General features: G+C 35.6%; 1 protein-coding gene across 2 annotated transcripts in view; it reads left to right on the forward strand.

Annotated features, from left to right (window-relative positions):
- PHACTR1 (phosphatase and actin regulator 1) overlaps nt 1-13,866 on the forward strand; it is a 723,510-nt gene that overhangs the window by 377,812 nt on the left and 331,832 nt on the right. For both annotated transcript variants that reach the window (XM_053714748.1, XM_053714747.1), the window contains exon 2: nt 143-307. In XM_053714748.1, the coding sequence (XP_053570723.1) occupies nt 143-307 (165 nt within the window). The remainder of the gene's footprint in view (nt 1-142; nt 308-13,866) is intronic.

The raw sequence follows: 13,866 nt of genomic DNA on the forward strand, positions 1-13,866 counted from the left end.
AGTGAATTATCCTGATGTTCATGAATCCATTTGAAATATGCTAATATTTTGTGTCTTACTGTTTCTTGCTTCAGCTAAATAAAATAGAACAAATGAGGTTGTTTGCTAAGGTTTGATTTATATATGTTTTTGTTTTTTGCAGCTGAAGAAGTAGAAAGACTGGCAGCAATGCGGTCCGAATCTTTAGTGCCCGGGACCCACACACCACCTATTAGGCGAAGGAGTAAATTTGCCACTTTAGGAAAACTTTTTAAGCCTTGGAAATGGAGGAAGAAGAAAAGTGAAAAGTTTAAGCAAACGTCTGCTGGTAAGTGCTATAAAAAGTGGTCAACTAAAGTAATTTCTGCTGCAAAAATGCACAGTATTATTGAGTTCTATACCATTGGTTTTCATCTCCAGTACTCACGTACTCTTAACAGGCCAGATTTTAATAATAGAAATAAATTGGAAAGTTTTTTTTAAAAAAATGTTTCACCTCTGTCTAAACCATAAAAGTTTAATTTTGTCTTCTGTGTCTTTTTAAAGCTGGGGACAGGAGTTCAGAAATACTGGTACATTAGGCGAACTCCCTAAATAAACATCAGTTAAAAGGTACAGGAAACCCATTTTTTTTTCTTATATGATTGAGATAAAACATGCAATTTTAAATAACTTTCCAATTTATTTCTATCATCTAATTTGGTTTCATTCTCTTTGCTTCCTTTGTTAAATAGTATACCTAGGTAGGCTTAGAAGCTGTTGATTGGTGGCTGCAAATATATAGCTCCCAGTAGTGCATTACTACTCCTCCTACAAAGGATACCACGAGAATTAAAGGGACAGTCAACACCAGAATTTTTGTTGTTTAAAAAGATAGATAATCCCTTTATTACCCATTCCCCAGTTTTGCATAACCAACACAGTTATAATACATGTTTTACCTCTGTAATTACCTTGTATCTAAGCTTCTGCTGACTGCCCCCTTATTTCAGTTCATTTGACAGACTTGCATTTTAGCCAATCAGTGCTCACTTCTAGGTCACTTCACGTGTATGAGCTCAATGTTATCTATATGAAACATATTAACTAATGCCCTCTAGTGGTCAAAATGTATTCAGATAAGTGGCAGCCTTCAAGGTCTGAGAAATTAGCATATGAACCTCCTAGGTTTAGCTTTCAACTAAGAATACCAAGAGAACAAAGTAAAATTGCTGATAAAAATAAATTGGGAAGTTGTTTAAAATTACATGCCCTATTTAAATCATGACATTTTTTTTGGACTTGACTGTCCCTTTAAGCAAATTAGATAACAGAAATAAATTACAAAGTTGTTTAAAATGATATGCTCTATCTGAATCATACAAAGGCCAAAATGCAAATCCTCTGACCTGCAAATGCTTCTATATACAACAAGAAAGAAAAGAAAAAAGAGGCACCTGAAAGAGCACTCACTTATCCATCTATGCAACTCAACCCCACGTGTTCCAGGAAATGGCTAAATAGATCTTAACTTTTAATAACATACAAAGGTACGAAAATATTCCCTATTCTAATACCTATTAGTGACTAGTAAAACTCTCAATAGAATACCTGGGATTTGCCACTATCAAGACTCAGTAGTGTGTCAGCAATTAATAAAACTTGTGGGGTCTAGTATCCAAACACTGCAAAAATACATCAGATCATTACCATCAATAACAACTCAAATAAGGTATGTGTGGTGGTCAAAAAGATCTGAAGCATATTTTGCCATATGGCTTTCTCAAACCTGCAAAAAGCTGCAAATCAAATAGCTGGTTTAGTCAATTTGCAGTATTCTGATAACAGGTTACAGCTTTGGCCTTTTGTTCTGTCTAGTGAGAGTGGAACACATTTTTGCACAAACTCAAGGGGTTTTTAATGTCGGTTTTAACAAAACATTTTTTCCATCTCAAATTTTCAAACATGTTTAACTGCTGCTTTTTCTTTTGTATGACAGAATTTTTGTTTTGAGGGAAAGACCATTTAACATTGTGTGTCAATTTCCATCACCATAGTATGAAGCACAGTAAATATTTTTTTTAAATGTACAGTATGTCTCTCTCCTCTTTCTCACTCTCTCCTTTCTTCTCCTTTCTTTTTCTTCTTTTCTTCTCTCTTCTTTCCACTCCCTATCCTCTCTTTTTTCCGCTTCTCATTTGTCCTCTTCAGATTTTGATATTTGTTTTATTGCTGTAAAAAATACTGCAATATAACTGAAGCTGTAGATGAATGTTGAATTTTACATATTTGGAAAGTACTATTTAAATAAAAAATATAATATGGGTAGCATTTAAAATGAATTAGACATACATGTATTTGTTGTGCACGTGGTGTCAGTGTTGCTGTAAAAATGCTTATCTTGCTGGAAAATGCTGATGTTTTCAGACATGCAGCTGTGTATTTAAGTGATGTTTCATATAATGGTTTTTGCATAGTCTAGGATAGACATTATAAACCATTGAATAAAAGACTATCTTGACCGTTCATTGCTACAAGGAAAAGTTGTAGCGTTATTACTATTGTTAAAATATGTTTCCTGTTAAGAGTTTATTAAGGGCAAGTTCTGTTTTGCATATCTGCTTGTATTTGTAATGCTTTGAACTTGTGGACATCCTTATGTGGATGTTTGTACTTGGAAAACCAAAATGTCGTTATACGGATGTTAAAGTCAAAATTAAACGTATGTAATTATTAGACACTTTTTAATTCACTTCTATAGTTACACGTACTTTGTTCTCTTGGTATCATTTGTTGAAAAGCTTTTGTACATATCTAGCAATGCACTACTGGGAGCTAGCAGGTGTTTGGTGGCTACACATTTGTCTCTTGCCATTGGCTTACCATATATATTCAGCTAGCTCCCAGTAGTGCATTGCATGTGAAGTTGACTTTAACTATGTGTTTAATTCATTTGCAGGGGTTGAACACATATTTATATGCAAATGTCTCATGCTCATTTTTAGCTTTCTTGTACCCAAGACATTGTGTTATTTGAGTTTTTGCAGCCTGGTGTAAACAAATCTGAAAGCCTCAAAATGATAGCTGGGAAGGAGAAAATATCATACACCAGTTTCTAGGTAACAGCTGGTCTATTACACAGTATATATCTAGACATGCTGATTCACTGGCATATTTAGCAATGAAATGACTCTTATTAACTAGGTCAGACAGGACAGGTGTCTTTTTAACAGCATGCATACAAATATAGTAGTGACCCTTTTTTTTTTAAAGAAGTAAAACAAATAAATCAAGTATGATAACATTAAAGGGATACTCTAAACCCAATTTTTTTATTTCATGATTCGGAAAGAGCAGGAGATTTTAAGCAACTTTTTAATTTACTCCTATTATCAAATTTTCTTTATTCTCTTGGTATTTTTATTTGAAAAACAGGAATGTAACACTTAGGGGCATTCCTGGTTCAGCACCTGGGTAGTGCTTGCTGATTGGTGGCTAAATGTAGCCACCAATCAGCAAGCGCTATACAGAGTTCTGAATCAAAAATGGATCAGCTCCTAAGTTTAGATTCCCCCATTTTCAAATAAAGATAACCAAGAAAAAATAATAGGAGTAAATTAGAAAGTTGCTTAAAATTGCAGGCTCTATCGGACTCATGAAAGACAAAAAAATTGGGTCTAGTATCCCTTTAGCAATGTTATAGTTTTTGCTTTCCTTTGTAGTGTTAGAAGACTAAATGAACTGGCAGAGCCTCATTGTACTCATTATCTCTGCCAACTTCTGCCTTTACTTGGCTAGCAATCAGAGGAGGTAGTTGGCCTGTGCTTGTAACACATATAACCACACAAGAGTACATTTTCAAGGAAAATGAAATGCAGCAGTTGTGATATTTCCACAGGAATGGTGCTTATATACTAGGAAGGACTTTGATATACCAAAATAATGCATTTTGCCAACATTTCACACTGTTCTAACTGAGCATTTGGGAATAGAGCATATAAATATTTTTCAAGTTCAAGGGAAAAAATGTTTAATGAGGCGGATTGTATTTAAACTAATTGAATATCCATCTGTTTTCCAGATTTTCATATAATAATAGCAAAATGGTTCAACTTCATAAATCTTATCTGAGTACAAAGGTCACTATAGAGACTCTTTTCTGTATTATCACTTAAAGTTATTCTAATTTAGAATGTTCAAAGCAGATTCTATTTCACTATCTTTAACGTTGTGATCCACGTATACTAGTATAGACCGCGCAAATTACAGAATATGCTTCTACGGCGATATAGCGCAGATGCAAGTATACAGAAATACAGGCATCCACTAGGCAACATCACACACTATGGCTGAAGTAGTGCACGTGTGTTGTCACATACACAAAACAACCACATAGGTGTTAATTGTTGCAGGAAGCAATACGGGTTTGCAATTTTTTACACCTCAGTCAGATGTAGTCCTATTGCCAAGAACAGATATTTAAAACCCATGCAGATCGACAGCTGTACAGATATGCACCTACATATGCTACACATTGAAAAAAATAAATCATTAGAGCACCCTGCTACAGTAATTATATTTTCCCTTAAACATTTTAATAAATAACAATTGCAAAGTTTCATATGGTTTTCATGGAAATATACAAGCACATGTCACACTGAGTTTTTAGTTGGAGTATAATGCACATTTATATGCTGAAATTGCAAGTCACCTCAATTTGTTCAATTTATTTTAACAAGCATGAAAATACAGGTATGGCTAGATCTATATGGACACATTTTGTTGAGAAATATACCTGCACTCATATGGCAGATCTTTATCAATGTTGCTTGTATTAAAGTTACAACTCAGATGTTATTTTACTAGCGTGACCTATTTTTTGTAAGGTCCAGTTCAGTTAAGGTAATAAAAATGTAATTTAAAAAATAAAAGCACTGTTATGGTTAAAAAAATAAATAAAAAAAATTCTACATCTGTGGGAATCTAATTTGAAATAAATTATCATTTTAAATTGTAGCAGGAGAGCTATGAGCAGAGTTTTAACAACCCATTGATGCTAACCCAAGACAAACACGATTACTTCAGAGACCATCCTGGAGTCATTTGATGATCATCAATCTAGTTTAGAAGTCACTTGCACATCATTAGACAACATCAGGCTTGTAAAGTCACCAACTAAGGTAAAACATTCTGGGTTATGACTTCAGAATGATTAGCAGATTACCTTATTGATTACTTCACAAGCATGAACAGCCAGTGAATAACTCTAGAGTCATCTCATTTAAATATTTTGGCCTGTGGGCATACTTCAGGATGGCTTCTGATGACTAGTCTGGAGTCATCGATTACTACAGAATGACTCCAGGAAGATCATCCTTTTTTAATAAGGGAACAGGGCCGGTCAAGGCGGTGTGTTTGCAGGGCCCTTGTTCTGTGGGCAGGAATGAGGTAGTCTGGGGGTATGACTAGGTGCTAACCCTGTTTTACTTTTTGACACATATATTTTATAAGGAGTGAAGTCCTGCAGAAGGGGTACAAGCACAGAGCTCCCAAGCTGGAACGGTCCTGTAAAATGTGGGCGATTAGGAACTTTATAAAATGATTTATGTTTTATTTCTTCTACTGCATGCTAATTAGCTGGTATGGTATTTATTTATTTATTTATTTATTTAAGAAAGGCGACACCTATGTGCCTGATATCGGATGAGGCTTCAGTTTGAGCCTTAGTTAAGATGGTTTGCTACTTACTCATTATGTGCATTGGATTGAACATTCACCAATAAATCTACTTCCTGTTAAAAAACTGGTTGTCATTTTGTTGTTTTAACAACCATATTTAACCGAGCCAATAAACCTTGTTTAGAGATAAGGGGTTGGGGGGAGTAGAGTTATAAAAATAGTGCCAGGTTTTGCCCAAATTTACATATTTCACTTATTATTCAAATACTAGAATTATGGATTCTACAAGAAGGCAAAACTAGGAGTGGATTACTCACTGAGAGACCTAACAACAACTAGACAAACTAGTTGCAACTGAGAGTACAACAAAGTTATAAAGAGAGAGTAAATCCACTTATGTATATTCACACTTTTCCTCTACTTATATCATAAGGTTTCCCAAAAAATAATAAAATCGTTCCCAATCATTCACACATTATAGTTTATTGATTCAACTAAGGAACTCACACTCATACAGTAGCAGAAGCTGTGAATTAAAACCACTTAAACTCTGTGGTTTGCATAATAGCCTTTAAGTCAAAATATCACTATCAAATATCCTCCATCCAGGTAAATTAAAGTTAACTAAGCCCTTACAATCCGAGGGCTGTTTTACTTTTACATATATAATAAAGGATAAGAGGATATATTGTTATTAACTACTTAGTACATAATTTTCACAAGAGTAAGCAAAGTTAAAAACGGACGATAGGAGAGACAAAGCTGCCCCTATCGGACCCCTGACGCGCGTTTCACGAACGCTTCCTCAGAGGGGGTGCGGGCCGCTGCTACTCAGCGTCTTATATTCAGTCTGAATGCCCACCACTAACACCGGATTGGATACCGGATTGGGAGTTGTCTCCTTGCGATTGGCTGATTCTCCTGTCAGTCTTGTTATTATCCTACGTAGGAGAAACTCTAAGAAAAGGTGTGTGCTTGATTCGTCACAGAGGCAACACCAATCTACAACGCGCTTGTCATACCTATAGTGGGTGTGTAGATTTGGAGTACTGGGATTGGATGATCAGACTGCTAAGTATTATTGTAAACAACGAAGTGAACAGATTGCAGCTCTGTTGGTGTACAGTACTATTGATTAGATTTTGCGATTGTAAAATATATATCAGAGATTACAATCCTTCTTTCAGATTGATCAGTTTGTAATTGATAAGATTTATGTAAGAAGCATATGAATTATTCTCAAGCTTGCCAAGTCTATTATTGCTCTTTGTTAAATTACATAACAGTGGAGAATCACTGTTACATTCTTATTTGTTAGCATGACAATTGTGAGATTTATGCTCAAGCATATCTATATGATAAGTATTATATGATAATATTGACTACTTATTTTTATTATTATTGCTGGTCACAGTTTACACGGTTCATATCCGTATATACTGTAAACTAGTTGTTTGCTTTTAGCAAATAATATTGGCTTACATTCAATGTTAGGTAGAAGTTGTTGTTCTGAAATTACTGATATCTTGAACGATCCTACTGGCAAATCCTTTTTGCTAGATGGATAAAGCATAATATGAATCAAGAATTTTTAGAAAATTATACATAATCCATATCTCTGAGAATATTGAGATTATGAGAATAATGTACTTACAACCGAGGATCAACTGAGTATAGAAAATTATAATCTAAAGGAAAATATGTATGTTTAAATTTAATTAATGTGAATTTCTACGTGCTAGTACTCTAATGCTGTTGGGGTGTAAGTGAGTGTGCCCAATCTTAATATTTATTACTTATATTGAAAAAACTACTTAATCACTCGAACCAAAATGTGTGATCTTAGAAAACAAAAAACATAATACTCTTGTGCTAAAATCATAAAGTGCGGTTTATTCTTAAAGTCACAACATACCACCACTTTAATGGCAATGTGGTGAATATATACTTATTATGAAAATGACACTTTTAAAATAGTGTATTTGAGAATAGATATTATAAGGGATATCGAATCCTTATATCATACTCAAGTGATTATTATACTATATACAAACTCACATGTGAAGTGATTAATAGGTAAAAATTAATACCCATGTGGATCCTAAGTACAGTAGAGTGTTAATTCAATTGTTTAGTTACATTGCGGCCTTTAAGCCTACGTTTTTTAATAACTGATGATCTCATATTCAAATTTTTGACACGGTTCACATGGGACTGGACCAGTTATATTAGCCATAACATCTAATGACTCATAGCAAAAAGTTTTACAAATAAACAAAATAATTATTGTAGTCATTCATCCCACTTGGTTTAACAGTGTTCAATAAATAGATCCACCTGCATTCCATTTTTAACAGTACTTTTTCTATGTTGCCACCTCGAATGCCAAGGGATGCTTTCTGAATCACTGTGAATTTCAGATCTCTAGGAGAGCTCTCATGATGCAGTAAGAAGTGTTTGGCAACTGAGGTTATTTTTTTGCCCTTGCTCTGATCACGTTGAGCTGTTTTAATATTATAGCAGTGTTCCAAAATTCTTGTTTTTACCTCTCTAGTAGTCATGCCAACATAGAACATTTGGCATGAACAGTGTAGTGCATAGACTACTCCAATTGTAGTGCATGAGAAGTGATAGGGTATTTTGTGGACCCTACCAGTTTTGTCAGTCAGAGTTTTGATTTTCCACACATATTGGCATGCAGAGCACGTTCCACAAGGGTACATGCCTGGGTCCTTATGTTGTTTTTTTGCAGATCTCACAAAATGGCTAGATACCAATTTATCCCTAAGATTATTTGGTCTCTTGTATCCAAGTGATACTCTTTCTCCAATGAGAGGTTTCAGGGTTTCATCATTCTGTAGTATTTGCCAATGGTCATTTATAATTTTTGTCACATGTCTCATCTGGGGATTATATGTGGTTATTAGCCTTGGGCAGGATTCAGCTTTTTTTTCTTTCCTTGGGAACCAATAGGTCATCCCTGCAAACTTTTAGTGCCTTGTATTTGGCTCTCTTTACAGACTTTTTGCTATATCCTCGTGATATTAACCTTTGTGATAATGCATCACTCTCTGTTATGTAAATCTCTTTACTTGTACAATTCCGACGCAACCTCAAGAACTCACCATATGGGATTGCTTTCAGGGTGATTGGTGAATGAGCACTCGAGTGATGCAAGAGAGTGTTGGTTGCTGTTTCCTTTCTGTAAATTGTGGTGTTGATAATACCATCATTGTTTTTAAACAATTTCAGATCCAAGAAGCATATCTCCTGCTGGCTAGCAGAATATGTCAATTTTATGTTTAATTCATTCTTATTGAGTTTAGACATGAAAAGTTGTAAATCTTCAAATGTACCCTCCCAGATGAACAGGACATCATCTATGAACCTTACCCACAGGGGTATATGTTCAGTATACGTTTGTAATGTGTCTGAAAATACACAGAAACGTTCCCAAAAACCAAGGAATAGATTGGCATACGTAGGTGCACAGGCAGTACCCATTGCGGTACCCTGTGTTTGAAGATAGTACCTATCATTAAATGTGAAAAAATTGTGTGTTAGAATAAAATGTAACAACTGGATTATGAAAGCATTATGTGCTTCATTCTCTAGACTGTTTGAGGCCAGGAAATATTTAATGGCTTCTATGCCATCCCTATGTCTAATGTTGGTATATAGGGACTCCACGTCCGCTGTAACTAACCACATGTTGTCTGTTAGTTCAATATCTTTTACCATTTGTAGGACCTCCATCGTGTCACGAACGTATGATGGTAATGTTGTTAAATATTCCCTCAATCTTAAGTCTATGAATTTGCTTGCATTCTCAGTTAAGTTATCATTTCCAGACATTATAGGTCTACCAGGTGGTACTTGTGAATTTTTGTGTACTTTCGGTAGAAAGTACAGTGTGGCAATTTTGGGGTTATCTTTTATCAAAAACTTTTTTTCTGAATTGGAGAGTATATTGTTCTCCCATGCTTCTTTAATCATTCGATTATATTGTATGAGGTAAGAACTTTGGGGATTGAATATTAATAATTTATAACAGGAATTGTTAGACAATTGTTTTGTGGCTTCATCTAAATACATCTGTCGTGGCCACAAGACCACGTTCCCACCCTTGTCTGATGGTTTAATCAATATATCTTGCCATGATTCAATCTCCCTCAAAGCTTGTATTTCCGGACTGCTAAGATTGTTATTCACATTGTATATAGGTATCTGTTCGATTTTTTGGCAAACCATTTTACAAAACACTTGTATCTCAGGTGATAAGGATAAGGATGGGGCATATGTCGACTTAGGTTTAACATTTGACTTCCAAACTTGGTGTATCGGTGTCAAATTAATATTATCAGTATCCATACTACTTTCTGACAATTCACATAATATATCAGCTGTGGCTAAATCTTCTGCATTAAGGATATTTGGATTATATGCATACATTTTCTTAAGTAGCATTTTTCTAGAGAACAAATGTATGTCTTTAATCAATTCAAATTTATTGAGAGAGTTAACAGGGCAGAAAGATAGTCCTTTAGATAGTACTGATTTGTGTGTTTCACTTAGTATATGGTCTGATAGATTGATCACTCTCATTTGTTCATCCTTATTTTGCTGAATGGAGTTCCCTTCTCCTTGTTGATTGCCTTACTGGGCCAGAGAACTTTCTTTTGTTGCCTCTGTTCTGTGTATTGGTCTGATTGGTCTGTGTAACTGGTTGTGTTGTGTTCTGTGGTGTGGTGGACAAAAAAGACACAGAGGAGGAGGTGGAGGAAGTTAGAGATTGTGCAGAACTGTAACTTCTAGGTCTGGTACTAGATGTACTAGGTGTTGTGTCATTAGGTTCATCCCCACTCATGTGGTCTGAATCTACATCAGAATTGTCAGTTTCGCTCTCAGCACTACTTTCAGGTTGCTGCACTAAACCTTGTGTCTTATGTTGTTGTAACCTCTAATGCACTGGTTTTCAAACGTGTCCTTAGGTCTCCCTAACAGGCAAAATTTTCAGGATTACCTTGGATGAGAGCAGGTAAAATAACCATGTTTACTAATCAGCTGATTATTTCACCTGTGCTCTAGTTCAGATATCCTCTATACATGGCCCAAGGACAGGTTTGAAAACCAGTGCTCTAATGTGTTCTTTGTTTATCATGCTACCTTACTATTGATACATTTATGAGAGCCTAAATGTGTTGCTTGTCTAATATTGAAGCTAACGTTTTGCAAAACTTTTTAATTTGTCTTCATGGCAATGCAGAAACCGTTAACGTTAGAAATAATATATTATTATAAGATTTATTACAATTTTAACAACAAATGGAAATATGTTAAAGGAACATTGTACACTAGATTTTTCTTTGCATAAATGTTTTGTGGATGATCCATTTATATAGCCCATCTGGGTGTGTTTTTGTAACAATGTATAGTTTTGCTTATTTTTAAATAACATTGTGCTGATATTCAGACTCCTACCCAAGCTCCAAAGTTGTAGATGTATACTGATGTATACAGACTTCAGACTGCTTCTGTTTGTATAAAGGGTCTTTTCATATGCAGGGGAGAGGGGGAGGTTCTGCTCTCAGCCCCTTTCAGTGGGTGACCCAGGCTAATCTCATCAACAGTTCTAAATTGGGAGCTTCTAAGTATGTTTTGAAAAGGTTTAATACTGGATTTGTATATCTGTATCGATGCATATTATTCTTTAAAGTAGTGTCTATTACAAATGCAGTTAAATGGAAATTGGTGTATACTTCCCCTTTAAGTAGTTATTTAGAGGTAAAAGCTTGGGAAATAATTGCCGATTTTGAATGCTTTGTAGGACATCATAGTATTTTATGACAAAACTGCTGAAATTATTGCTCAAAACTTTGTAACAAAAGAAAGCCGGAAGTCTTCAAGGGACATTTGAAGACAAATGGATAAATGTGTTCAGTATTCCTTCTATATACAATACATTAACAGCTTGCATAGCTCAGTAGTGTGCTGATTGGCTTTTAAAACTACCAGGTTCAAGGGTTCAAAACACAGTGCATAGGTCTGTTAATCTATAATGTTGTTTATATATATATATATATATATATATATATATTTATATATATGTTATTTTATTTTATTTATTTGTTTTAACTCCATTTCATTTTAAGAACAGGTATAGGATTGGACTTGATTCACAAATGCTAGTGACACGCACCTCAAAAATGTATCCTGTTGCTTAGATGCTGTGGCTCCTTGCATTGCCCATCAATTTGCATAGTGCACTTTACTGTGTTGCATTCTCTTCTTATGCACAATTTTACATGACATGGGATAATAGCCCTTATCATGAGCAACTGCACAGTGTCAGGGTAACTGTCCTTATTGGCTGCACCATTGGTTGGTGAACAAGTCTAAAGTGGGATGGAGTCAGCTGGGCATGCGAACGGTCGCATGGACAGCTCCTGTACTAAGCTACTATGAACACTGCCTTTAAACCATTAAACTGCTTATGGTGCTGCCCACTGGCTTTGTGATATTTGTCACAATACCCTGTAACCACCGAGAGGACTGTCTAGTGCCCACACTAAGAGCGGCTGACATATCTGAGACACTGCGGTCATGCTGTGGCCAGAGGCGGACATATTTTGACAAGAGTCATTGTTTTTAATCGGCAACCCTAGATTTAGAGCCTACAATAAGGGGACAGTGTACCTGCAGGATGGCAACTACTATCCAATCTGTTTTGAATTAAGTGACATAAATGTCCATTATATACAGTTTTGCACACAGCTGGAAGTGCAGTCAAGGAATATCTACAACACCACAACTTTTTACTTCTAACTATATTAGATGGTTTACAGGAGGGTTCAGTTCCTGTAAGTAACGTTACATAATGTTGATATAATCTCTTATGAGGTTGGAACTGTTAACTCAGGGGAGAGAGAGCTAAAAATATACCACATGAAACCCCAAGAGTAATACCTATGAATGGTCATTCAATGGAGCTAACTGTGTCGTATCAATTATCAGATCCGAGCAAGAGCAGGTCCAAATGGAGCTTGGGAGCAATGCAGAGGGTTTCAAACACCTTATGTATATATTCAGGGAACTTAGCGCTTTATTGGATGCACATCACTTTAAGGAAGTTCTAAAGGCTGTGTTCAACCCTCCATCTCCTGTAGACCTTACTGAGGATTTTATTGCCGGTCCTGCTAGTGCCTCACAAGAATGTGGCAGCGCTTTGGGGCCCCAGCGTAAGCCACCTACCATCTTAATTAATCGACAGGCTGTTGCAGCAGAACATCTATATCAACAGGAGGCTATAAAACACCTAGACACTGAGCCTCTAGTAGTAAATAAAACTGGAGTGCAGGCATATTCTAGCATCAGCAACGATTACGCTGATTTTACAGCGGAGTTGGTGGTTGCAGATATGGAGGACAGTTCAGTGAACTTTTTGGCTTTTAGATCCCAGATTGACTTGAATTGGATTTTAATTTGTAACACACCTTTACAGGCCATCCTACTGTGGGCTGATACTATATTTTTTACAGATGACTGTATTAGTGAAAATTATTCTTTGGAACATACATGGCTCAATGTTGTGCCTATCCTACTGCTACATACCAAATCTGGCATAGGATGATATTTACAACGTAATAGTATGTCGACTGAGTTGCTATACAGTCAGCATGCATGGTTGAGACTCTGATGGATAGTCCATAAGTCTTTATGTAACTTAAGAATTACCATTAATGAATATATTTATGTCTGATGCTAGATAAGGGAAATTGGGGCTAGCTTTTGTACCATGTGCTTTAGTTATTTCACTGTTCTCTCATTCAGTAATTAGATGTTTAATGGTTTTCTATGTATGCTAGATAGCCTAATGGTCGGAGGTTTTTTTTTTTCCTGAATTTGATTGCAAAAGCTTGATATTTAGTATATTTTTCTCATATTAGGAACCACACATTTAAGTCTTTCGCTACATTATGGGCCTTTGTAAAGATGAGGAGCCTAGAAAGCCACATAGTCTAGTCCATATTACAAGAAGTATGTCTCTTCCTTTTTTTACTTTAAAGCGGCCTGTATTTAGACAGCTTCTTGCGTATCATTATGATGCCTCTAGAAATAAAACCTTAACTATCAATCGCCTAGATTACGAGTTTTGCGGTATGGTGAAAAAGCAGCGTTAACAGGTCCTAACGCTGCTTTTTTTTGCGCCCGCTGGTATTACAAGTCTTG

Source organism: Bombina bombina, chromosome 5, assembly GCF_027579735.1.
Source record: "Bombina bombina isolate aBomBom1 chromosome 5, aBomBom1.pri, whole genome shotgun sequence".
NCBI lineage: Eukaryota > Metazoa > Chordata > Amphibia > Anura > Bombinatoridae > Bombina > Bombina bombina.